This window comes from Podarcis cretensis, assembly GCF_951804945.1.
Source record: "Podarcis cretensis genome assembly, chromosome: 17".
In the NCBI taxonomy this organism is placed as follows: domain Eukaryota; kingdom Metazoa; phylum Chordata; class Lepidosauria; order Squamata; family Lacertidae; genus Podarcis; species Podarcis cretensis.
Genome location: NC_137187.1, coordinates 3,626,393 through 3,653,333, shown reverse-complemented (window position 1 = coordinate 3,653,333; position 26,941 = coordinate 3,626,393). Strand labels below are relative to the sequence as shown.

Below are 26,941 nucleotides of genomic sequence, written 5' to 3'. Positions count from 1 at the left end.
TGTATTCAAAACCTAGCTTTACATAAAAACCTCTAATCACAACATAACCATTGTATTTTGAAAAGACCCTGATGTTGGGAAAGATGGAGGGCACAAGGAGAAGGGGACGACAGAGGATGAGAAGGTTGGATATTGTTCTCAAAGCTACCAGCATGAGTTTGACCAAACTGCTGGAGGCAGTAGAAGACAGGAGTGCCTGGCGTGCTCTGGTCCAGGGGGTCACGAAGAGTCGGACATGACTAAACGACTAAACAACAACAACAATTTTTTTTATTTCTATACCACTTTATATTTTTAAGAAAAATCTCAAAGTGGTTTATAGCATATTAAATCAATAAAACAATATGAAGAAAGTCAAATATAGAACATACAGTCAAAACAACAGAACAGAAAACTAAAATATTATTTTAAAGATTTCAAAATAAAACACTACAAAGGAGGTCAACTACAAAATACATGTTGTGTTTATTAAAGTTTGAATTTTACACATAGTGCTGCCCACTGCTTTGAAGCAACGGGATTAAAAGCTCTCTGGGACCTGTTGCCTTGGTAGGTATTCCTCAGGACCATGTGACATGGGAAATCAGTGAGAGGATCTCCCATCTTGATTTTACTTGATAGCAGCTGCCCTGCATTTTATCAGAGCAGCAGTACCAGAGACCTTTTCCCCTGCAAAGTGAAAATCACACACACACTTCCTGTTATTTGACCTGCACTTCAAGGCTTACAAGTATAATTCAGGTACTGGTGAGTTCTACACATACTCCCTTGGGGCAAATAGCAGCTGGGGAGGGTTACCTTCTGAACTCTCCTGTCATTAGCTTTAATTGATGAAACCATCAGTGGATCATTCTGGAACTATTAGAAAGCCATTAGCCTAATGAAGGATGATCTCCTAGCCTTTTCCTTTTGAAAGAGATGTGGCAGGGAAAGGGGTTTTTCCGGTGATGGCACTGGGCCAGCCCTATCATTAGGAGTGGGATGACTGCCTCAAGTGGCAGATGTAAAATTAGCAAAGATATATCATAATTGTGACAATATGTTGGAAATGTAAAGAAAAGGAAGGAACCTTTTATCATATGTGGTGGACCTGTCCCAAGGTGAAAGACTTCTGGGAAAAGATTTATAATGAATTGAAAAAAATGTTGAAATATACATTTATAAAGAAACCAGAGGCCTTTCTTCTTGGAATAACAGGTTTGGAATTGCCCAAGAAAGATGTTAAATTATTTTTGTATGCCACGACTGCTGCTCATATTTTGTTAGCTAAAAAGTGGAAAACCCAAGAATTACCAACAATAGAAGAATGGCAGATGAAAATGATGGATTTTTCGGAGCTAGCCAACCTAACCGGAAGAGTCCACGACCAGAAGGAGGAGGAGTATCAGGAAGAGTGGAATAAATTTAATGATTATTTAGTTAAATTTGCTAAGTTAAACTAACTAAAAACAGCTTGCAGATACTTAATGGGCTTAGGATTTTATTTATGTTAAGTGATGAATTAATAGAAGGATGTTAATGTTTAGGCTAAATTTCATAAAAATTGGGATTTGGAAAACCGTTAAAAGGACATGCAATGAAATTCAACCAAGGGGAAGCGAGGAAGTCACTTAACAAAGTTAGTAACTGTAATTTTCAATAAGGCTATGATTTATGTTTGTTTGTTTTGTGTGTTTGTTTGTTTATAATATTTGTGAAAACTAATAAAAATTTTGGGTTGCAAAAAACAAGTGACAGATGCTGGGAGGTGAGGAATGACAGAGGGATGTTGAAGGATCTGTGGCCACTGTGGAACGATCTGCAGCCATATCACAAAGACATGATTGCTAGACAGTCACCAACAGGAGCAATGGCACCATGGAGTTTCAAAACCTGTACTGTATAGAGAGGACTCTAATGATGTCATATCCCCAAACCTGGTGGCAGGAAAAAGTAAATGGGTTAATCTCTATCCCTTCCTGTCACTTCACAAGCTTCTTCTTACCTATGGTAAGGTGGGTTACCTGTGAGCTCTCCAGGAAACGCACTCCATTTTGAACTGGACTATGGACCTTTGTAACTTTTAAGGATTATCACCTGTCTGGTTTTCATCACTGCACCTGTTGAAACCTGGCAATACATGTAAGGTGAGTAAACCTCCTATTTTTTCTGGTTTACTTAAACTGTCTGAGAGTGATTTCTTTGTTAAGAGGGAAACATATAAAAGGAGAGGATCCAAGTCTTCCCTAAGCATTATTAGATAGAATAATTGTTCCGGAAGGTTACGCAACCTTGTCCTAAAAACTTCTAAAGATAAGCTGTGCATGGTAATTTTCAGCGGTAATTTTCTCCGCTGAAATACACATTTGCATTCTCACAAAAGTGAGAAAAAGAGGGAGGATAATTAAGAAATAAAATATCCTCCCTTACTCATCTAAATCCATCCAGCAGCCTCTTGGCCTGCCCTGTGGCACCTAATTTCAAGTGCTTCCCTGGGATGCAGAGGATGCTGTCCTGTCAACAGTTATCTTCTGCATTTATCCTTTGCTTTGCTTCAGGCAGCAATATGTCTTGGGCTGGCTTTAGTGAGACGACGGCAGTGTAGAATGCCTTTCCCCAACCCAAATAAAAGGAATAAAAACCTCATTTGATTTGGGCTGCCTTTGGGTTTGGTGGCCTCTGCAACTGCTGCAAGATTACAGAACTACAGCAAGTTTGACTCTGTCTGGAAGCAGATAAGGTTGTTGTTGTTTTACACAGAAGAGAGATGATATCCACACTTGATTTATTTATTGCCAGTATTTATAGGCCACCCTATATGACTGGCTTCCCAGGGAGGCTAACCACTATGTTAAGAACAGATTAAACATTAATACCATAAAAGAAGACAACGGCAAAGCACAAAAGCAGCATGAAATATATATGGCAACGATAAACGAGATTAAAGCTAGTGCAGATTAAAAGCAATGGAAAAGAACCGGTTTTTTAAAAGCCTCCTCTGGGCACCACAAAGTAGTACATAAGCGAGGGTGCCAGGCCATTTTCCCATTCCAAATTGCGCTGCCTCCGTGCCCCAAGAGCTTTTCTCTCCTCGGGGATACACCAGGGGCCGCATTTCCTCTGGCGACGCTAGCGCGCGCTGGCATCACCGTCTACACCTGCCGATAAGGCGCGATCCGTGCGAAGCAGCCCAACACGTGTCCCCGGATCCACCCCCACCCCCAAGACCGCACACCCCACATTTCAACCCCAGGCCCCTGGTGGCGGTGCACGTCTCTTCCCGCCTGTGGCCGATTCGTCTTCCTCTGCCTTACACAACCCCCCCACCTCCTGTTATGCTCCCGTTCAGACGTGACGCGCGCTCTAGCGGGCCTGCCTCCGTTCCCTTGTCGTCGTCCTCCCACCACCCCACTTGCCGCCATCACACCTGTTACCCCGGGCCCGGCCCCGCGTCTCCATCCCGGCCCGAGGCCGCTTTGGATCCCCTCCGGTGCGGCGATGGGAGGCGCGCAACGCCCTCGGGCTCGGCGCACGGACGGCGCGCCTCCTCCTCTGTCTCCTCCTCCTCCTGCTGCTGCTGCTGCTTCTCTTCCCCCGAGAGGGACTCCAATCCCGGAGAAGCCCTGAGCCGGGATAATGCTGCTGCCACCTCCCTCGGGGACACGGAGGGAGGGAGCGAGCGCGCCGAGGGGACGGACACGCGCGCACCAGCCCAGGCGGCCGAGCCGGGGCCGCGGCCATTAAGAGAAGCCCAAGCGAGATTCGCTTGGGTGGGTGGGTGGGTGGGGAGCTAAGGTAGGTAGGGGGCCGCCTGCCCGCCTGCCCGCCATCCATCTCCCTCCTCCTTCGCCCCAGGATCTCTCCTCCGCCCGCTCTCCCCCTCGCCAGCCACTTCCAGGCGAGATGCGGGCAGGAGCGAGCGGCGTGGCCGGCGAGCGAGGCAGCCGCTCCCGCAGGCAGACACGCACGCAGCCGGCAGCAGCAGCAGCAGCAAAGGATGCTCCGGTCGCCATGGCAGCAGAAGCGGCAAGAGGTAAGATGGACCAGCTGGCGCAGCTCGCTGCCTCCCCGCCGGGGCCGCGGGGAAGGGGCGGCCTGGGTTTCGCGCCGCGGTCCCCAGCCTGCCCCAGGGGCGCCTCGGAGCCCTTGCGCGCCTTCGGGCGATGGACGGCGCGCTTCGCCTTGGCTGGAGACCGCGCAGCTCTTGACCCCGGTCTTCTCCCCAGGACGGAGGCCTCTGCCTGCCTGAGGCTGCAAGGACCCGACTGCCACCATCTCCCTCCTCGTGACTTGGACATGGCCACTGGTGGGCACGGATCTGTCTCGGCTGGGTGATTGCGCCCACCTCAGCCAGATTCTCTTATCCTCACTTCGGCAGGCCTGTGCCGCTCTCCCCTTTACTACCTGCCCACCCCCACCTTCCTCATCCCCATAGGAGCCAACTCTAAGGAACCGAGGTCCCTTCGCGCTCCCCCCCAAAAAAAATATTTGAGAGGGCAACCCCCAAGTTGATAGACACTGCCATTCAATGGTGTGTGTGTGTGTGTGTGTCCACCTCGTAATCAATTTTGCAGGACGTGGCTTACCTGTGTGCCTCCCCCCCCCCCCGTATTTTATTCAAGTTGGCACCCTTGCCCCCCCCCAGGCCTACCCTCATCAGCAATAACCATGGTAACTTAGCTGAGGCCAAGGTTTGCCCAAGACAGAAGGATATATAGTGTTGGACTGGTGGGGGGGGGGAGGATGTGTCAGTGGGGAATATCCCCCCCCCCCACACACCTTTATTATTCCTGGTTCCCCCTGAGCCCCATAGGGCAACAGCAGGGGCTCTTCCTGGCCCAGCCTCGGCCAGGTTTCTTCTCTCATGCCCACCTTGTGTTTTATTTTTATTTTTTCTTTTCATTTCTGGGTCATCTTACTCTCTCTCCGAGTCCCTCCTTTTCTGCCTCTTCCCCGTCACGAGCTAGTGAGTTAACTTGTTTCCGTAGTCAGGCAGAACTTCCCATATGGAAAGACGGCTAGGATGGTGGGAGCTGGCATTTAACAGGAAGCGCCGTGTGGGGTGGAAATCTGCCAGCATAAGGCTTGCTGAGAACCAGCCATTGTACCAGGCAGGCCCACATCCCAGGGTAAGGAAAGGCAGAAGGAGAAGGCAGCGGGCTGATGTCTTAGCCAACCAGCTTAGTATTGCGAGGCTTGACCAGAAGTTATGGGAAAGGTGTTGTGTTGTTCGTATTGCGTTTAGGGAACCCGTTGTCATTCTGGGCTGAGCTGACCCAGCTAGACCTCCGTGTGCCATTCAGATTAGCAGTGGCCGGCACTGTCATCAGGACGGTCGAGTGTGAATTGCAAGTGACAGGCACAGTGATCGGACACACCTGACACCCATGTTGGGTCCTGCCAGTTTTCTGAGATGCCCAAATATGGTCGGATGCTGAAGCATCATAAAAACCCGCAGAAGCTACCCAGCCAGAAACCGTAGCATGGGAAGCAAAAAACAATGCCTGTATGATGGGTAGTAATGGCTCTGTCACATCACCTGCAAGTTGTTGTTGTTGTTGTTTGGGGAGGGGTGTGTGTGGAAACATTGCTTGTACAAAAAGCTCACCACCAAGCAAGCAAAACAGGATTCCAGGCCAGGCTAGCAACCAGGGTCAGTAACACTGATATAAGGTACTGTAGTAGACCTTTTTGCCAGTCTTTGATCCTCTTTTTTACAAGGTGTTCATGATGTGATTCCCAAGATTTGTAAATTAGCATGGATAGACTGTTAATGGAATTTCCAGCTATCTCAGAGGAAACAGATTGACACTGAAGCAATTTGTTCTCTCCCCCCCTTTTTTTAAAGGTCAAGCTAAGTGATAGCTCTAAGAATGCCCCTCAAGGCCAGCCACCATTGCCCCCTGCCAGGCTGTAGTCTCCTGGGTGGTCCTTTGCTCTGGAACTATTCCAGGAAGGCTGCATGTGTGCAGCAAAAAAACCTTCCTGGCAGGGAGAGGCTGTGCAGTTGAAGAATATTTTACAGCCAATCATGTAGAAAGAACAAATAGGCCAAATGCATGACTCTGGGCAAATTGAGGAGACATGGGTCAGGATGGATTGAGGTTTATCAGCTGAGCTTCGTGTAGAGAGACAGGACTGCAGTGGATGATGGTTATGAGGTCAGGGGGTCACTGGCAGAGAGCTGTGGGAAATAACCGATGGCAAGAGAAGAATGGGGGGGGGGGGTGCAGCAGGACTGAGGAGGAGGAGGAGCAGAACTATAGTGGGAGCTCAGGAATGAAACAGCATGTGGGGACTGGGGACCGATGAAAGGGCATCGTCAGGCGGCAACAGCACAGACTTCTGCTCTTCGGGAGAAAAGGAAGTAGGCAAGGCTGCCAGTTGGTCAGATCATGGGAAAAGCAAAAAAGGAAAAGCATAGGGAAATATGAGGGTCTGCTCAGCAGTGCTTTGAGAACCACCACTGCAAGGTATTTCAGTACTGGCTGTTCAGATACAGCCCAAGACATTTTGATGCCCATGGCAGAAAATCCAATTGGCACACCCACCCACTAATAATCTAATGGACATGGGGGTGCAGTTCACCAGGAAAGTTCTTCTGCCTTAATGTAGATGAAAGCAGTGGGAGCTCTGTTCCCAATTCTGTCAGCGGGACTTGCACAGAAGAACTTCCCCAGTGAATTGTGCCTCAGGGGCCAGGTATATCTCCCACACGGCCACCTTTAGCAGTGCACGAAATCCACTGTCTGTGGCACTGGCTCAGCTTGCCTCCTGCCGAGCACAGGGGAGTTGTAAGAGGCAGGGGGAGAAAACTAGGACCCTCCCCTTCCCACCCACCTCCCAGCAGATACTTTCATATTTCATGAAATTATTGTGGCCTGGGGTGCAAAAGAGCAGGTAACAAGAGGCACATGTGGCTGCCATGTGGTTCAACTCCTGATATACAATTTCATTGTTCTATTGATCCAGCAATTTGGCACACTAGGCTATACACACTCATTGTGTGGGCTGTTGAATTGGGAATGATTTCTGCAAGGTGGGGAAGAAGGCTGGAAGAGATGGAGCTGTTTTCTGACACTTTCCTTTTTTTTCATTCTACAGTAAGGTTTCTCTAAACTCTTGAGTTACCAAGGAACTCTGGGGAAACGATTATTCCCTCCTGCAGTTGTTGATTGGCTGCCTACAGATTCCAAACAAGAGGAGAAGGTTCTGGCGACACTGAGCCACTGAGAAGCAGAGGATGTTGGTGTCCTGTAGGCACTGAAGAGAGAGAGAGAGAGAGAGAGAGAGAGAGAGAGAGCGCACTCAGTGGCCTGCAGCTCAGGTGTTTGGTGACAGAAGTCTGCTATTTCTCCCTCTGAGAACCAGGGCTTTCATTCTGTGCACCGTTCCATTTCCCCATTGACCCTTTATTCATCCAGGAGAGTCAGAGCAGTGTGGGGTTAAGAGAAGGTTATCTTCTTTTCATTTCTTTTTCTTGAGGGAGACAGAAAGCAAGCAAGCAAGCAAGCAACCTGAGAAGTAGTACCAGTAAATAAAAATGCTTCTTGCTTATCTCACCTCCTTAAAATTTATTATTTATTTTCAACGTATATCCTCTGCCTCTGTACTTGATGCTGTGTAAAAAAATATATATATATAAAGCCAGTTTAAAACGCAACAAGGGAACCAGCCGCACAAATATACAGAGCCTCTTGAAGAAAAGCAGCTGAAATAGACAAAATGCCAAACTGCTATCACTAAAACTAGTAGTAAATCAGTAAATACATAGGCCAGCAATTCAGGAAAGCAACTTTTGCTGACCAGAGGGTCTGAGGAAAAGTGTCTTACATTTCCTCCCAAAATCCAGGAGGAATGGGCATAGGCTGACATCCTCAAAAAGGTTGCTCAATATTATCCAGCATACAGCTGCAAAGAGTTATAAGGATCCTGTTACTATACGTGGACTAGCTTTCCGCACAGACAAAGCAGGGCATTAGTACATAACTCTAAAAGGTAGGAGGAGGGGGCTGATACAGGTTGCAGCCTTCTGTCTTCTTTCGCTAGTTTCTTTGTGTTCTGTAAACAAAATTAAAATAAGATATAAATTTAAAAGATATATAAGAGGAAAAGCGAGACAAAAATTAAAGAAGGGAGTATGGATCGAAAGAGTGAAAAACAAAGAATGCAGAAGGAGCAGAGGAGGAAGGAATAATAAGGAATAGGATTAAGAGAGTGGACCCCCCTCATGGCAGTACCTTCCGGACGTTCCTTCTACAGTTCTCTCCTATTTCCTCCCGGAAGTAGATGAGACAGGCACCCCTTTGCCTTGTGCATGCTCCTCTGTACTGTCTCCAGATCCCAAGGTGGAGGAGGCACAATGAATCGCGGTGGAGGCAGCAGCCCCATGGAGGAACTCTCAAAGGCTACCCTGCACAATAACTCGCTGTGGTGGCTGGCTTGCGGGCTCCTGGCCCTGCTGGCCAACTCCTGGATCATCCTGAGCATCACAGCCAAGCAGCAGAAGCACAAACCCCTGGAGCTTCTGCTGTGCTTCCTGGCAGGGACCCACATCCTCATGGCTGCCGTGCCGCTCACCACCTATGCGGTGGTGCAGCTGCGCCGCGAGTCCTCCGACTACGACTGGAACGAGAGCATCTGCAAGGTCTTCGTCTCCACCTATTACACCTTGGCCTTGGCCACGTGCTTCACCGTCGCCTCCTTGTCTTACCACCGGATGTGGATGGTGAGATGGCCTGTCAACTACCGCCTGAGCAACGCCAAGAAGCAGGCCCTGCACGCCGTGATGGGGATCTGGATGGTGTCCTTCATTCTCTCCACGCTGCCTTCCATCGGCTGGCACAACAACGGGGAGCGCTACTACGCCAGCGGCTGCCAGTTCATCGTCAGCAAGATAGGCCTGGGCTTCGGCGTGTGCTTCAGCCTGCTCCTCCTCGGAGGCATCGTCATGGGCTTGGTTTGCGTGGGCATCACGTTCTACCAGACCTTGTGGGCTCACCGAAGGCACCACAGATGCCACCACCTGAGAGCGGAGGAAGCCGCCTCTGCTTGCCCGTCTTCAGCTCACAACACCTTCAACGTGCCAACTATCGTGGTGGAGGACGTTAGGGGCAAACGGCGGTCGTCGCTGGATGGGTCTGAATCTGCCAAGACTTCCATGCAGATGACCAATCTCATCAGTGCCATCGTTTTCCTCTACGACACACTGACCGGAGTGCCCATTTTGGTAAGAAATACCCCTTCCTCCTCTTTTCCATTGTCCCAGAGCAGTGCTATGAGGTGTTAGGGAAGGGGTAGTACCTCTGGTGGGGGGACACATCATGCTCCTTCTGGGGTAGTTTGTCCACCTTTGAATTTCAATTTACATTTTATTGTTAAAAAGTGCAATTACGCCCAGCCCTAAATTTGGATAAGAGCTTAATATAAGGTCACACCCATAGCTATTTGGTTATAGTTTATTATGTCAAAAGTTGACACAGCACAGAGGTTATCTAAGGGTACTTGAGGAATTTGGTCTCAACCTCACTGTAAAATCCACCCTTTCAAGAGCGCCAGATTAATTTCACCCCATTTTCCATTTAGAGGGTCATTCCTTTGTGGGTACTGATCACGTATACCACTCTAAAGGTTGTGAAACAATTTCCACCATAACTCTCTGTCTGAAACTTCCTCATACCTGTGTCTGAAAAATTCACCTTAGGGCTCAAATGTTCCATTTTGAGTCTTCACCATTTTAAAAAAAATACTGCTACATAAAAAGAAAAACTTTTTCAGTTTGTCCACCTTTGGTCCCACTCTGCATTCTCTCACCTGTGGCTCCTAGAAGTTGCTAGCGTACTAGAGTGGCCACACCCCAGGAACGGCTTCAACTGGCCGGCTAAACCAGATGAGGGTAGCCAATGGGTCTCAAACCCTTAGTGAGTTAGGGACTTCCCCTGCATGCGAAGACCGGCCTCAGCAGATTGAGAACAATAATGGGTCCAAAGGTCAAGAAAGCGGTTACTGTACGTGCTGTAAAGGAAAATGAGGGGCAGATGGGGCTCATCAACCTGGGAAGGTAGCCCATCTAGGAGAAGGAAACTCTAATCCTAAACCTCCACTGCTTTGGGGAATAACTTTGGCTGAAGAAAAGGCTATGGAGTAAGCCCTACACTGATCCCCATAGCCAGATGGCACCTTGTACACCTCCTTCTGGCAACTCCTGCAGACAAGCTAGTGCCAGACCTATTGCTCTGCTTTTCCTTGGCCACATAAGTGAGTCTGAGAGGGGGGTCTTGCCATACGGGCAACCCAGGACCTCCATATGCACCGCCCAAGCTTGCACCCCTTGGAGGTCACTTCGGTTTGACTTCACCCCTGGAGGTGCACTCCATTGTCTCTTGAGACAGACAGATGCTAACATCAGTTTCCTGACTTCGAACCTTTACGAAACATTTTCTGCACTGACATGTTTGCAGTGAACCTTTGAGACTCCAACATGGGCTCCCTGTATTTTGCAGGATATTTGGGGACATAACTCATGTGGGGCATGTGGCCAAGTCTCTTAGCCCTCCCCATTGCAATGTGTGCACTAGAATTCACCCCAAAACACTCCACTGCATCTAAGCGTCTCAGGGGAAGATCAGAAGCGATGCACAGGGTGTTTTCCGAGAACCCTGCTTATTGATCACCTCACTGAGGAATCCCCACTTAGCTTCCAAGGAACATCAGTGTTCCCTGAAACATAGCTTGAAAACCACAGTTTCAGAAAGTCAACAAACTCCCTGCCTCATTTTAGAGAGAAAAATGAGCATAGTTCGACAGAGGCATTGTTGGCCTTGATGTAAAGGTAAAGGTAAAGGGACCCCTGACCATTAGGTCCAGTCGCAGACGACTCTGGGGTTGTGGCGGTCATCTCGCCCTTCCACCTGCCATTGGTTTAGCTGCTCTGAAGTCACAGAGCGCCTTGGCAGTCTAGGGTCTGGCAGCTTTGTTTTTGCTTTGGCAAGCCTACCAAGACATTTCATTTACCTGCTTATACATTATTATTATTTTTTAAAAAATATCTGTTTATGTTCTTAAAGTTAAAGGTAAAGGGACCCCTAACAGTTAAGTCCAGTCGCAGACGACTCAGGGGTTGTGGTGGTCATCTCGCTTTACAGGCCAAGGGAGCCAACATTTGTCCACAGACAGTTTTTTCAGGTCATGTGGCCAGCATGACTCAGCCGCTTCTGGCAAACCAGAGCAACATATGGAAACACTGTTTACCTTCCCGCCGGAGCGGTACCTATTTATCTACTTGCACTTTGACGCGCTTTTGAACTGCTAGGTTGGCAGGAGGAGGGACCGAGCAACGGGAGCTCACCCCGTCACGGGTATTTGAACCGGCGAACTTCTGATCAGCAAGCCCTAGGCTCTGTGGTTTAGAATTTGATATACGCACACAATTATTGTGTCCCACCATTGCCTCTGATCAAACAGGTTTAGGGGGATTTTGAAGAACTGAATAAATTTACAAAAAACTGCTTACCAAAGACAAGAGTGAGATGCGTACACCACGAGGCGCAGTGCATGTGCTGTTTTGCTTTAAAAACTGAAGAAAACCATCTGTTCCCAGCCTCAGGTTGCATTTATATACTCCTCCAACTAGCCTCTAGAGGGCATAATCTCTGTCCTGGCTCCCCAGTTCCTGTTAGGATTGGCAGATCAAAAGAACTTTTAAGAAAGGAGCAAACACATACACATAAAGAGATGCTATTTTCTGAAACGCGGGCCTTTGATATTTTGAAATAATGTTATCTTGAAACAACAGGCAGCCTAAAGGACTTGTGGATTATATCGTAGGTACCTAAGCTATTTCCCCCCCACCTGTTCAGCTTCTCTAAGCTTTGATGTCCATCTCTTTTGGCACCCCTTGACAAATTAACTTACATGCTTCGGTGACTGCACACACATCACACACAGCCATGCAATCTCTGTCCTCAGGCCCCGTCTACTGGACCTGCAGAGAGTACCAAGCAGGCACCAAGTGTCGTAGTTCTGCTGCGGAAGGAGCCTGTTGTACATTAGTAAAATGCAAAGCTGGTGCTAGACTTGGCACAGGGGTTGTCATTAGGCCTCCCAGCCAGGGGAAGACCTATCTGTAGTCTTGGTTCTACTGGAACTGTAGCTCCATAAATATATGTAAATATATAGATGTCATGGCTCTTTAGGCTGGGGTACTGCATTCCTGCTAGAATTAAACACGCTGAGCAGCCACTAACGATGGGAGCTGAGTTTGGCTTCCATTTGAAAGTGGCAGCGCTGCCTGCCCTGCACTGAAATCACCTCTGGAGGCCTGGTGGGAAGGATCAGTGCCGGATTTACGTATAAGCTAAACAAGCTATAGCTTAGGGAAAAACCCCCTGGATGTACATTTCCAAAATATAAGACAAAAAACAAATAAAATAAAACCTACATCAGCAGCAGTGTTTTGTGTTGTGTAGGCTCCTATGATGTAAGTAATGGGCCCCGCCTGCTAGCCTGCTCCCTAAAATATAACTGGTTTGCTCATTTCTATATATAGGGTGCCTACATTCTGCAAAGGGATGCAGGAGGCGCTGTGGTCTAAACCACTGAGCCTCTTGGGCTTGCCGATCAGAAGGTCAGCGGTTCAGATCCCCCAACAGGGTGAGCTCCCGTTGCTCTGTCCCAGCTCCTGCCAACCTAGCAGTTCGAAAGCATGCAAAAAAGAAAAGAAAAAAAGTGCAAGCAGATAAATAGGTACTGCTCCGGTGGGAAGGTAAACAGCGTTTCCATGCGCTGCTCTGGTTTTGGTGTTCCGTGTGCCAGACGCGACTTAGTCATGCTGGCCACATGACCCGGAAAAACTGTCTGTGCACAAACGCCAGCTCCCTCGGCCTGTAAAGCGAGATGAGCGCCACAACGCCAGAGTCGTCTGCAACTGGACTTAACTGTCAGGGGTCCTTTGCCTTTACCTTTTTTACATTCTGCATGTGCAAATGGCTTTAGATACCTATTAGGTCCATAAATTTCCATATAGCGTATATTCAACACAAAAAACAGTGGCAATTTGTTGTTGACAAGGACAGCTGGACATATAAAGGGCCCCATTACCTTCAGGAGCTGAGGGCCGCATCAAACCTAAATCCGGCCCTGGGAAGGATGTTACGTGGCAGCACAGCAGGGCCCTTTGGAGCTCCTGGGGCCCTTGGCCAATGCCCAAGCTGGCAGACCTTTGGCACCAGGCCTGACACAAGGCATGGGGTGTGGGGAGGGAAGCCCTTTATAGTGCAAGGAGCACTGGGGATGCAAGGACAGGCAACTGGGGTGAGAGATTCTGGAGGATCCTTGTCTAGTGGAAGATAGGTCAGCGTGTGCTAGAATTAGAGTGTGGTGTAGTGGTTAAGAGTGGTGGACTTGTAATCTGGGGAACCGGGTTCGCTTCCCTGCTCCTCCACATGCAGCTGCTGGGTGACCTTGGGCCAGTCACACTTCTCTGAAGTCTCTCAGCCTTACTCACCTCACAGAGTGTTTGTTGTGGGGGAGCAAGCATCAAGGTTAGAAAATCAGTTTTGCAACGTTTGCCCTCAGATACTTTTTCAGAAGTCCTGACCTTTCAGAGCAAACCGGAATTGCATTTTCCTTTTCATAAAATGTTCCCTCGGGTCCCTGTTGAGTGGGTATAAAGCCCAGAGCTGCTTCTCTAGCCGGTGTTCTGGGGGCAGCAGGAATAGGTGGAGTGTGACTGTTATGAGAGTCCCAGGAAGAGACAGGACTGCAGTTGTTAGTTTCAGTAAAGGTCCCTAGAATCCTTGTCACTTTCAAGCACAGTTCATGCCCCTGGAGTTTTGTTTTCCCACCCATGGCTGTACATTCCAGCAATGGAGAGGGGAATACAGAGCTTCTAATAATGCTTTCTTGTAGCACCCTGCTTGTGGTTAACGCTTAGCTGGAATGAAATATTCAACGCAGCAATAGAGAAATTAAAATAATAATTTATTTGTCAGACAAATAAATATGAGGCACAGTGGTATATGGTTACCAAGCTCTGGCCTGGCCTCCTGCCATTCTGGCCAGCACTTATATTTCCTTAATCCAGCCCCCTTGCTCCTCCTGTGGCTGCCTCTGTCCAATCAGCCTGGTTGAAATTCCTATTGGCTGTTTGCTAGAACCAATCACAAAAGATACACCCATTTCCTCTTGCCTTTTATGGAAATCAAAAGCTATATATTCTTCTATCTATAAATGACAAATAAGTAGTAATATATCTTACATGTGTCTCAACAAGGAATCTTAATTACCAGCTCACCTCTTGCCCTCCTTGCCCTATTGCCTTCCAAAACAGATGATTAATCTTGAATTTTTATCTTAAGCATATGTCAAGGATTTTGAGTTCACATCAACATTGAGAGATCTCCTTCATTTGAAGGTTTCTAAACAAAAGGCCTGACAACCATATATCAGGAGTGCTCGATGGCGTCTCCTGTCTGACAAGGGGGGGGGGGCTGGTGGCTGATGGCCCCTGTGATCTCTTCCAACTATATGAAATAAGAATCTAGCATTTCTTAAATCCTTTGCATAATTATATTTAAGCTAATATATTTAATACATAAATACATAAATAACCTTTTAAGCTACAAACATGAGTCTGACCAAACTGCGGGAGGCAGTGGAAGACAGGAGGGCCTGGCGTGCTCTGGTCCATGGGGTCACGAAGAGTCGGACACGACTAAACGACTAAACAACAACAACAACAACCTTTTAAAAGGAAAAGAAATCTTAAAAGGATCTTAGTTTAAGAAAGAAACAGCTTTAGAAAAGACTTCCCAAAAATGTTCTGTTTCTGCCAGCCAGACCAGTTGCTTTTTCACTGCTCTTGACCTTCTTAACCTTAGGAAGAAGATATGGCTCATTTTACTATTTATCCACTCTTAATTTGTAGGGTCAGTGTAACCTTGGCTGTCAGCCTGTAATTCCCTTTTTACGACTTTGAGAATTGTTTTCTGCTATAAATCAGGGGGGCCCCTTGTCTAGGAGTAAAACATTGCCAAGGTTCTTCTAGGCAGCTGGTCTTCTGCCTGGCATAAAACATTTTAAGCTCATTTTTAAAATACAAGCCCTGATTAAACATATAAGCTTTAATAAAAATGCAAGCTTATGATTAGATGCCTCATTCTCTCTCTCTTAAGTAGCAGAAACTGTTAGCAAATCTAAGAGCACTACTGGGGCACGTGGTTGCCACGGCTTAGCAGTTAGAATATCTACAATTGTCTGGCACAGTAGCAGAATATATGGACTGCAAATTAAAACACATACACATACATTTTAAATAAAAAGACCACAAAGGTCTGGGGACGTGAATTTTGATGCACTACTTTGGTAACATTTGTGTAACCACATTCCACACCTAGTTTGTGATTTAGAATGGTGGAGTTGCTGAAAATCGTAGTTTCCCAAAGACAGGGGTCAGAAAACATTTTCAGCCGTGAGCGGGTCCTCCATCCCTCAGACCTTGTGGGGGGCTAGACTATATTTTGGAGGGGGAAAATGAACAAGTTCCTATGCCCCACAAATAACCCAGAGATGCATTTTAAATAAAAGGACACATTCTACTCATGTAAAAACACACTGATTCCCGGACCGTCCACGGGCTGGATTTAGAAGGCGATTGGGCCTTAGTGTGCCTACCCATGCTCAAAGACAAAGTCCAGATCAGCCATTGCTCTTTACATTATTCTAGCAACGATTAGCATTTGTTTGTTTTTAAAGTGCTTTGTTAGTGCTTGTTTGCAATGAATCAAGTTGCCTAACACTTGCCATGAGCGGAAGCTGAAATGCTACGTGTCAGCATTCAACTCATTGATCTGCTTGCACCGAGGTGCACAAATTCAGTTCCTCCTGTGGTGAACTAGTTGAATGAGCTTTTTGCAGTGAGCACCAGGCACAGAATAAAGTCTCTGCTGTGAGTGAGGCAGGTATGCGAACTAGCTCGCAAGTTACAATGCTTCCATTAATGTTAGGAATGACTCCCATGTTAATGCAGGAGCTTTGCCAAAAATATTTCACTTTCAGCTACCAGCTGCGTTTTGCAGGCACCTCTCACAGCCTAGAGACACCCTCTCACACAGCCCAAACAGAAGTTAAGGGAAACTCTCAACAACGGCCATGGAAAATTAGTGTAGAAACCAGGGAGTTTAAATGCTGCTCTGTTGGGTGGGAGAATCCACCATCTTTTCAGCACCCCCAGTAAACCCCAATATGGATTTTCCCAGTTTACTTTAGAACATATAGAAATCTCATCAGGGCCAGTCCACCCATGAGGCAAGGCTGCCTCAGGTGGCAAGAACGATAGTGGCAGCAGATCTAGCCCCCAAGGAATGCATTACCTGCTGTTGCTGGTTCCCAGGTTCCCCATGTAGATCTTTACTCACCCTTCTTCCATGCCCCCCTACATTTTGTAGTTTGACTCAGGTGCGAAAATTTCTTGAGATAGCCCTGATTTCAGTGTAATTTATATGCCAAGAAGCATACCTTCAGTATACCTGAAGGAGCGTCTCCACCCCCATCGTTCTGCCCAGATGCTGAGGTCCAACGCTGAAGGCCTTCTGGCGGTTCCCTCATTGCGAGAAGCCAAGTTACAGGGAACCAGGCAGAGGGCCTTCTCGGTAATGGCGCCTGCCCTGTGGAACGCCCTCCCTTCAGATGTCAAAGAGAACAACAACTACCAGACTTTTAGAAGACATCTGAAGGCAGCCCTGTTCAGGGAAGTTTTTAATGTATGACATATTAGTGTATTTTTGGTCTTTGTGGAAGCCGCCCAGAGTGGCTGGGGAAACCCAGCCAGATGGGCGGGGTACAAATAATAAATTATTATAATATTATTATTATAAGCAAAAAATGTTAACAAACATCACACTTATGAAATGATACACCATGAAGCAAAACGTACCTCTCTTTAATCTGCTCCAAAACTGCCATCAATTAACTCAATATTATTTACGAATACAGTGGTACCTCGGGTTAAGTACGTAATTCGTTCCAGAGGTCCGTTCTTAACCTGAAACTGTTCTTAACCTGAAGCACCACTTTAGCTAACGGGGCCTCTCACTGCTGCCGCGCCGCTGGAACACAATTACTGTTCTCATCCTGAAGCAAAGTTCTTAACCTGAAGCACTATTTCTGGGTTAGCGGAGTCTGTAACCTGAAGCGTATGTAACCTGAGGTACCACTGTATGATGGTACCTCAGTTTATGAACTTAATCTGTTCCGGAAGTGCATTCTTAAACCGAAACTGTTCTTAAACTGAGGCACGCTTTCCCTAATGAGGCCTCCCGCCGCTGGTGCCCTTCCACTGTTCGGATTCCGTTCTTAGACCAAGGTAAAGTTTGCAAACGGGGACACTACTTCTGGTTTTGCAGAGTTCGTAAACCGAATTGTTCGTAAACAGGGCTGTTCTTAAACCGAGGTACCACTGTATTAGCTTTGTCTGGTACATTCCGTAACATAGTTCACATGATTTAACATAATGGAATGGATAAATGAGCAAGATTATGCAAGCAATTGTTTATTTATAATGGCATTATTTACTGTATTTTTCCGTGCATAAGACTAGCTATTTTTTACCAAAAAATTAGGTTTAAAATTGGGGCTCGTCTTTTACACGGGTAGTGCTGAGGGGTGTTTTCTTAATTTGGAGTCTTATACACGAAAATATACGGTATTTGCACATTCAAAACACAAGTCAATATTTTTTTAAGCGAGTGAGTGGATTTCCATTTCTATTGCTTCTAAAAATGATCACTGCTTGTTATATGCAAACAAACAAACAAATGTACAAAATACACAGAAGCCAGAGACTCAAGAGGGCAACCATTTCTCCTGTGTAGTTTTCTTTCCCATGCCTGAAAACACAGATGCTTAAAACACTTTGCAAAGGTGTGGAAGAAAGGAAGCATATATGTGTGGAAATGTCAAGTCGTGTGACATAATGTAAACCACTTATGTGAATGATGGTGAGGAACATGGCGCACGAGCCTAATGCGCATATGAAGCTGAGTTATTTGATGAGTGTGTGGGAGAGGGTTAAGCAGCAAGACCAGGGCCAGCTCAAGACATTTTGCTGCCTGAGGTGAACTGCAAAATGGTGACACACACACACACACACACACACACACACACCCCCGCCGGGGAAGAAGGGATGAATGAAGATCTGTATCAGGAACAAGGGGGGAATGAAGATTTACACCAGGATCTGCTGCCCCAGTGGATCTTGCTGCCTGAGGCAGTTGCCTCACCTTGTCTCATGAGTGGGCTGGCCCTGAGGAAGACATTTTGCTTTAAACTACATTATTTAGTTGGGGCATGTACAGAAAATTCCTGTATACTACACTAACTTTGCGGTGGGACGGGGGGATATATCAAGTATTATAGGGGCCACTTGCTGGTAGGTAGCGTTGGGCATTAAATGCTACAGTGCAGCAGTGTTGCTGCTTGGGTAAATGTAAACATCATGAACTGTGATTGCTCTTTCTTCAGCTTTTCTTCTGTGTGTATTGGGTGGGGGGACCTGTCTCCAGACTTAGCTGTGAATGTTGTTGTTTAGTCGTTTAGTTGTGTCCGACTCTTTGTGACCCCATGCAGCACGCCAGGCACTCCTGTCTTCCACTGCCTCCCACAGTTTGGTCAAACTCATGCTGGTAGCTTCGAGAACACTATCCAACCATCTCATCCTCTGTCCTCCCCTTCTCCTTGTGCCCTCCATCTTTCCCAACATCAGGGTCTTTTCCAGGGAGTCTTCTCTTCTCATGAGATGGCCAAAGTCTTGGAGCCTCGGCTTCAGGATCTGTCTTCCAGTGAGCACTCAGGGCTGATTGCCTTCAGAATGGAGAGGTTTGATCTTCTTGCAGTCCATGGGACTCTCAAGAGTCTCCTCCAGCACCAGAATTCAAAAGCATCCATTTTTCGGCGATCAGCCTTCTTTATGGTCCAGCTCTCACTTCCATACATCACTATAGCTGAGAATAGGGAGCCTGATGGTGGAATGTTACTCACAATGTCCCCGTCCTCCTTTCCTTTCTGATTTCAGGTGGTGAGCTTCTTCAGCCTGCGCTACGACACGGCTCCTACCTGGATGGTGTTGGCTGTGCTCTGGTGCTCCATGGTGCAGACGCTGCTCTTGCCATCCTTCATCTGGTCCTGTGAACGCTACCGGGCCGACGTCCGTACTGTGTGGGAGCAATGCGTGGCAATAATGTCAGAGGAAGACGGGGAAGACGGTGAGCTGCTCCAGTCCCATGTTCTCTCTACGCTAGAGGAGGCTCTGTGTATTTTCCTTCCTTCCTTCCTTCCTTCCTTCCTTCCTTCCTTCCTTCCTTCCTACCTTCCTTCCTCCCTCCCTCCCTCCCTCCCTCCCTCCCTCCCTCCTTCCTCCCTCCTTCCTTCCTTCCTTCCTTCCTTCCTTCCTTCCTCCCTCCCTCCCTCCCTTCCTTCCTTCCTTCCTTCCTTCCTTCCTAACTTCCTTTCCTCCTTCCTTCCCTCCTTCTTTCTTTCTTTCTTTCTTTCTTTCTTTCTTTCTTTCTTTCTTCAGGTATGGCTGGTCCCCCCCCCCTCATTTTCATTCTTTTATTTATATTTTATACATTTATTTACATTTTATACATTCTTTCTTTAAAAATTATTATTATTGACAAAGTAATAATAATAAATAAATAAGAATAAAAATGTGCATCCCACCCCCGAGACCATTCCATTGTAATTATCCAACCTCCCCAAATTTCAACACCTCTTGCAATGGTTTGACCCCTTTCCGTTTTAACAGTACAAATTCTACAAATACCTTCCATATCTCCTTAAAATCATTTCTCCTGCATATTCCCCGTCTTGCCTTAATAGCACATGTTAATTTATCAATAATAGCCATATCCCACACCTCTTTATATCATTCTTCCATTTTATATTCTGCTTGCCCCTTCCACTTCCTGGCTATAATTCGTGCAGCTGTCAATAAATCTATGAGCAAGTCCTTCATAGCCCGCGAACCTTCCACCCTATCGTAAATTGATAATAATGCTACCTCAGGACTTTTGGTCACTTTTAATCCAGTGATTTCTGTTATCTCCTTAAACACCCTTTTGTGTTCTTTCTTTCTGCATTCTCTCTCTATAGCTGGAGGAAGTGGCAAAACGCTGGAGAGGGTGGGGATGGAAAAAGAACAATGGACAACGCTTTGTGGGATCTGCAGCTGGAATTGGGGGCAAATTAGTCAGGAGATCCATGACTAAATTTCCCATATTTGTTTGCATTTTGAAAAATAAACGCAGGCATGAGTGGGGCTGCAGAAATGAGGGTTCAGGGGTTTATCCTCCCCCCCCCTGCACATTTCCCCCAATCTAAATCCCCACAGTGGAAAACATACAGATACCATATTGCCGCCCCCCCCCATTGCAGCTACATCTACCTTTTACAAAACAGCATAGATCTGATCACAGATCATCCAGCGTTGCAGCCAATCTAGTCCCTAGCTAATGGAAGCTAATGTTGGAACAAAATGGGTTCATCTTCCAGATGAGCCAGAATTGTAGTTAAACTGGTGTTCGCTCATGGTGATTGCATCGGTTGCTGTTGAAATACCAGAAAAACGGCGTTAAAAGCATCAAGCAGTTTTAATAGCAGTAGGTATAGGCAGATAAAACTGAATGTATCGAGGCAAAGAAAAAAAATGTGTATGCAGAGGTTTTCTTCTTGAGGGGATACTATCATATCACCAAAAAAGGGAAATGCATCACAAAAAGAGGCAAAAGAGGACACATGTTTGCATTGTTATTTTTGTATATCAGCTTACATAGATTGATGCAAATTTGGAAGTAGTTACTATAATTCGAAAAGAAATACAGTGTGGTGCATGGTAGTGAAGGCTGAGAGCAGGTAAGCTGTGTCCCTGCTCTGTCTGCTGCTCTCCCTTCCCAGAGTTTATTATCTTTAGTGAAATATACTCAGAGTCGCAAAGGGATTTCATGCTCTTTATTCAGCTCATAGTGGTGAGGAGGAATGAATGAAAGTCCCCTCAAAGTATCTGCTTTATATACATTATTTACACAATGGGCTGCACATGATTGGCTAATTCCGGAATTCTGCTGTAAGCCAATCAGGTTGTGGATTCACTTCTATCTGGAGCATGATTGGGTGGTTCCTGCCAACCAATCATACTGCTGCATTGTTCTAGGACCAATCAGACTGCTGCATTCTGAATCCTATTGTTCTAGGACCAATCAGACTGCTGCCTTTTGGATCCTATTATTCTAGGACCAATCAGACTGCTGCAGTTTGGATCCTATTCGACTCAGTACATAACAAAAACCACTTGACCTCTTATATCACTTGACCTTTCAGTGGACCAACTAGGAGATAAAGGCTTTGAACCCATCTTCATTATTTAAAATGAATATAAAAGTGAAGAGTCATGTAAGAGCCGAACAACAGTCACAGGTGTAAGTCTGGTTTTTCATTACAGACATATACTCCCAACACGCTGCATAACGGGTCAGCCATCAGTTTTGCCCTTACTCTCATGCATCACATTTTTGTTTTAAAGTAGCACATGTACATTCATTTGTTTATATCTCTACTCATCATCTTAGGCAAACAATCACATTTCTTTCTTTCTTTCTTTTTAAAAAACCTGTTGCAACATTGCTGAATTTTACTTCCAGACTGAAACTTTCATGATGCAGGCTGGATGTTACTTCAGTCACTTTCACCATCTTTGTAGAAAAGTGCTTTCAGAGCTTATTCCAGTAGAGAAATGTGTGTGTTTGAACTTAATAGGATAAGGCCACTTTTAAACACCCCCCACCAAACTAAAAATGTTGGCTCTGCCTTTAAATGTAAGCATAGCTGTCAACTTACAGATTTGAAAATAAGGGACCAGCAGCCTCAAAATAAGGGATCAGCAGCCAAAATAAGGGATCAACAATTACTTTGATAAAATACATATTTTGTTGCATGCAAATGGCTTTAGATACCTATTAGGTCCGTAAATTACCATATAGCATATATTCAACACAAAAAACAGCAACAATTTGTTGTTGACAAAGCACAGCTGGACATAGAAAGGGCCCCATCACCTTCAGTAGCTTATTTAAGGGACATCATCAATAAGGGACAGCAGCGGGACATGGCGCTGGGATAAGGGACTGTCCCACCAAATAAGGGATGCTTGATAGCTATGCGTAAGACGGTCCATTTCCTCTTACTTAAACAGTGATTCCTATAATTTTTTTTGGGGGGGAGGGGAATCAAGTACATTGCATTGCCCATCCCAATGCTCCTAAGTAACATACCCAATGACTATGGCATCCCTGTCCAAAATCCTGATGGTGTTTCCTTTAAAGGCACCAATAGAAGTGACAGTGGATTCACACCATCACTGTGGCATGGTCAAATCCACACGGGTTTTCCTTGTGCACGTAGTCAACTAGAAATGGCAAGCTATTTCCCATAAGCACAGATTACAAGCAAGGCTGCATTGTGGGAAACTTGCATGCAAGCCCAGCTCATTACAGGCTTGCGGCAATAGATGCCACAGTCGTGACGAACCGCTTAGAAAACCAGCTCGCCACAAATGAACACTCTAGCCTCCTCAAAGCGCAAGAATCCAGATGTTCCACGCCTGCATAGTCTGCCTCTGTCTGTTTGAGGTGGGGAACAAGGGGAGGAGCGAAAATGTGGCAAAGACATTCTTGTCGTCCTCTAGATGGCACTGGTGACGATTACGGTGACGGGAGGATCTGCAAAGTGCGATTTGATGCCAATGGTGCTGCATCTATGAAACGGGATCCCAGGGATGCTAAGCTGCTGCCAGTGCATCACATGCTGTTGCCCCATGACAGGGTGCACTACCTGCAGGTAGGCAGTCCCCTTCTTCGGGGTGCGAGGGTTTGGCTGCCAGTCTGGGACATGGCAGATCACGCCTGCCAACATTTGAAATGTCAACAAACCAACATTCTGTTTATTTAACACATTTATGGGACTGGGACCACATAACACCGGTCCTGAGAGATCTGCATTGGCTCCCAGTACGTTTCCAAGCACAATTCAAAGTGTTGGTGCTGACCTTTAAAGCCCTAAACGCCTCAGTCCAGTATATCTGAAGGAGAGTCTCCACCCCCATCGTTCAGTCCGGACATTGAGGTCCAGCGCCGAGGGCCTTCTGTGGTTCCCTCATTGCGAGAAGTGAGGTTACAGGGAACCAGACAGAGGCCTTCTCATAGTGGCGCCCACCCTGTGGAACACCCTCCCTTCAGATGTGAAGGAAATAAGCAGCTATCTTCTCTTTAAAAGACATCTAAAGGCAGCCCTGTTCAGGGAAGTTTTAATATTTAATGCTGTACTGTTTTTAACATTTGATTGGGAGCCGCCCAGAGTGGCTGGGGAAACTCAGCCAGATGGCGAGGTATAAATAATAAATTATTATTATTATTATTATTATTATTATTATTATTATTATTATTATTACATTGCTCACTGAAAATTTCCTCTGTCATGATATTGCCTTGAGCCGGATCCACCTCACAGAGTCAGATGGTTTCCTTAGCCCTCTTCCCTGAGATGCTAGGGAGCAGAACTTCCGCATGCAAGCAGACCCAGCCAGAATTGAAAAGGGAGAAGGTTTGGACTTACCCAAGGGTATGGGGTGTTAGGGAAGGGGCACCCCCCTCTGGTGGGGGACACATCATGCCCCTTCTGGGGTAGTTTGTCCACCTTTGGTCCTCACCCTGCATTCAGCCCTCCTAGAAGTGGCTCCTAGATGCCATCAGCATGCAACAGCAGCCACACCCAAGGAAATGGCTTTGATGGACTGGCTAAACCAGGTGAGGGTAGCTGGTGAGTTAGGGACTTCCCGTGCATGCAAAGACAGGCACTGACATATTAAGCGGACAGGATCCATAGTGGGTCAACTGCACTATCAACTGCAGGTCATAATACAGTGGTACCTCTGGATGCGAACGGGATCCGTTCCGGAGCCCCATTCGCATCCAGAGCAGAACGCAACCCGCATATGCGCGGGTCGCCGCTTCTGCGCATGCGTGTGATGTCATTTTGAGCATCTGCCCGTGCGCGAGTGGTGAAACCCAGAAGTAACGCGTTCTGTTACTTCTGGGTCACCACGGAGCACAACCTGAAAACGCTCAACCTGAAGCAACTTTAACCGAGATACAGTGGTGCCTCGCAATACGAAAATAATCCATTCCGCGAGTCTCTTTGTCTAGCGGTTTTTTCGTCTTGCGAAGCATCCCTATTAGCGGCTTAGCGGATTAGCGCTATTAGCGGCTTAGCGGCTATTAGCGGCTTAGCGGCTTAGAAAAAGGGGGGGGAGGGAAAAAACTTGCAAGACTCGCAAGACGTTTTCATCTTGCGAAGCAAGCCCATAGGGAAATTCGTCTTGCGAAGCGCCTCGAAAAACGGAAAACCCTATCGTCTAGCGGGTTTTTCGTCTTGCGAGGCATTTGTCTTGCGGGGCACCACTGTATGAGTGTAGTGTGCAGTCCACACATTACCTGGTCTGTGTGTGTACCCACAAATGGTGGGGATACCATTGTTTCTGGGTGCACCACAGGGGAAAAAACCAACGTGGAGATTTATGTAGGGGTGAACATTTGAGGGAGAGCTGAGAGATCGCTTTGCTTTAGGATTGTGAGGACAGCTTTGCTGACCCCTTCTCTCCTTAGAAAACAGAGCAATGTAACTGATCTGTAGAAAAGACTTCACAGCATGAAAAAAGAGACAATGCACATATGTTTGTAAATCAAGAAGATCTTTAATAAAAAATATTTTTAAAAAAGAAAAACAGAGCAAGTATGAACTGAGCACCCAAAATGTACTCCAGACTCTCCCACCAACACAATTCAGGACCACGAATCTGTGTTAGTAGAACACTTGGGTTTTCTTTCTCTGTTTTGGAAGTTTTATAGCCCCCAAAAGCACATAAGGTAAAACAAAACTAGAAAAGCCAGGGGCGTGTCACATTTTCTTTACAAAGTGGTGTTACGGGGCAGGTGTGTGTCGCTCACTAAGACTCACATACCCAAAACATTTCTATGAAATTTGCATAGTCGCAGAACTCGAGGAAAGTACATCAGAAATATTGGCACTAGGTAAAGGTAAAAGGACCCCTGACCATTAGGTCCAGTCATGACCGACTCTGGGGTTGCAGCGCTCATCTCGCTTTATTGGCCGAGGGAGCTGAAGTACAGCTTCCAGGTCATGTGGCCAGCATGACTAAGCTGCTTCTGGCGAACCAGAGCAGTGCACGGAAACGCCGTTTACCTTCCCGCTGGAGTGGTACCTATTTATCTACTTGCACGTTGACGTGCTTTCGAACTAGGTTGGCAGGAGCAGGGACCGAGCAACAGGAGCTCACCCTGTCGCGGGGATTCGAACCGCCGACCTTCTGATCGGCAAGTCCTAGGCTCTGTGTTGTGTTTTCTCTTTCTATATACAGTGGTGCCCCGCAAGACGAATGCCTCGCAAGACGGAAAACCCACTAGACGAAAGGGTTTTCCGTTTTGGAGGCGCTTTGCAAAACGAATTTCCCTATGGGCTTGCTTCGCAAAACGAAAATGTCTTGCGAGTTCCTGCGGGTTCCCCCCCTTCCCCCCCCTTTTCCTAAGCCGCTAAGCCGCTTATCAGCTGATCCGCTGATAAGCCGCTTAACAGCTGATCGCTAAAAGCCGCCTAACTGCTAATAGCGCTAATCCGCTAAGCTGTCAATGGGCTTGCTTCGCAAGACGAAAAAACCGCTATACGAAGAGCCTCACGGAACGGATTAATTTCGTCTTGCGAGGCACCACATATATATATTTGCCATTGGACCTACCCAGTGCTATTTTTCTCGAAAAAGAGGTGCTGGAACTCACTATGAACGCCTCCCTTGTTCTCTTAGAATGGCAAAAGCACCCACCTGAGAGGAAGCCTATATATTGCATGCCATCCAACCTCCTTGCCCGCTGTCTCTCACCTCCTTCTTTCCTTCCAGGTCCCTCTCTCCCGGAGGATGTCCCACGACGAAACCAACATCTTCTCCTCCCACCGCTCCTCGCCTTCCTTCCTCCACAAGTGGTCCTCATCCGACGACATCCGCGTGCCTACCCCTCACAAACACGGAGGCGTCCCCAGCTTCCTGCTGCCGGAGCTCCGCAGCTACCACCACCACCACCGGCGCCACCGGCCTCCCGAAGACGAGTTCACCACGCTCCGGCAGTTCCTGGAAGCCGGGCTGGTGTCCCGGGGACCTGCCTCGGGGTCTAGCGTCTGCTTCTTCCGCGACGAAATCACCACCTTCATCGACGAGACGCCGGTGCCGTCCCCGCACAGCAGCCCACGCCACTCGCGCCTGCCGCTGGCGGCGCAGCAGGAGAGGCGCCACTCTCTGGACGGCACCCAGCAGGAAGACGGCCCCGAGAAGGATCGGCGGTGTTCACTGACTGGTGGGGAAAACCTATACCTCTACAGCGGAGAACAGGAGCCCGGGGTACGGACCTTGGGAGCTCAGGAAGCACGCGGTTTCCAGGAGCTCGGCCTATGAAACGGCGGTGAAAGCATTTGCTGGGCTCCGGATTTTTAAGCAAAACTCGACGTGTCTCCCCAGGACCCAAGGGGTGTTTTTAGGTCCTTGTGTTTCTCACCATGTTGGCAGAGGAGGGGGGTGGTGCCCACGGCGGGGTCCTGATGTGGTGCGGAAGGAGAACCGGCTTTGTTCGAAGGAGCCACGGAGCCCTGCGTCCAGGTGGCAAGACGTGAGCACAGACCACCGCAGTTCACCGGAGGGCACTTTTTTCTCCAGTTCCACCCCCTCAGTAGCATTGTTAGTGCCACACGCCCCTCCCTTTTCTTAGCTCCACCCATTATGAGAAACGCTTGTCGTCGGCTGCCAAGTGTGGGACAGGAAGGTATTAAAAAGAAATCTATATTTGGAGTGTCA

The 26,941-nt window shown here is 47.3% G+C and overlaps 1 protein-coding gene and 1 long non-coding RNA gene across 3 annotated transcripts; one reads left to right on the top strand and one right to left on the bottom strand.

Moving 5' to 3' along the window:
* Nucleotides 1–441: 441 nt before the first annotated feature.
* Nucleotides 442–3,728, bottom strand: LOC307206920. The gene is made up of 2 exons (XR_013834538.1): nt 3,407–3,728; nt 442–669 (listed from the first exon to the last, which is right to left on the bottom strand). It is a non-coding gene; the product is annotated as an uncharacterized lncRNA (long non-coding RNA).
* On the top strand, nt 2,035–26,941 carry GPR162 (G protein-coupled receptor 162). Of its 2 annotated transcripts, none has more exons than XM_079960277.1 (5): nt 2,035–2,126; nt 7,084–9,208; nt 19,049–19,238; nt 22,715–22,866; nt 25,997–26,941. In XM_079960277.1, exons 2-5 carry the CDS (start codon nt 8,297–8,299, stop codon nt 26,543–26,545), a joined length of 1,803 nt encoding a protein of 600 aa, XP_079816403.1. In that variant the 5' UTR covers nt 2,035–2,126; nt 7,084–8,296; the 3' UTR covers nt 26,546–26,941. The 2 variants fall into 2 exon arrangements, with proteins under 2 accessions (XP_079816403.1, XP_079816402.1); XM_079960276.1 differs by lacking the exon at nt 2,035–2,126 and adding an exon at nt 3,862–4,012.

What these genes read in the sequence shown, in the direction of transcription:
- GPR162 (XM_079960277.1), top strand. Translation starts at nt 8,297, where the DNA reads ATGCTCCTCTGTACTGTCTCCAGATCCCAAGGTGGAGGAGGCACAATG. An exon ending in TGACCGGAGTGCCCATTTTG is followed by an intron (nt 9,209 to 19,048) that starts GTAAGAAATACC and finishes TTCTGATTTCAG; the next exon opens with GTGGTGAGCTTCTTCAGCCT. An exon ending in AGAGGAAGACGGGGAAGACG is followed by an intron (nt 19,239 to 22,714) that starts GTGAGCTGCTCC and finishes GTCGTCCTCTAG; the next exon opens with ATGGCACTGGTGACGATTAC.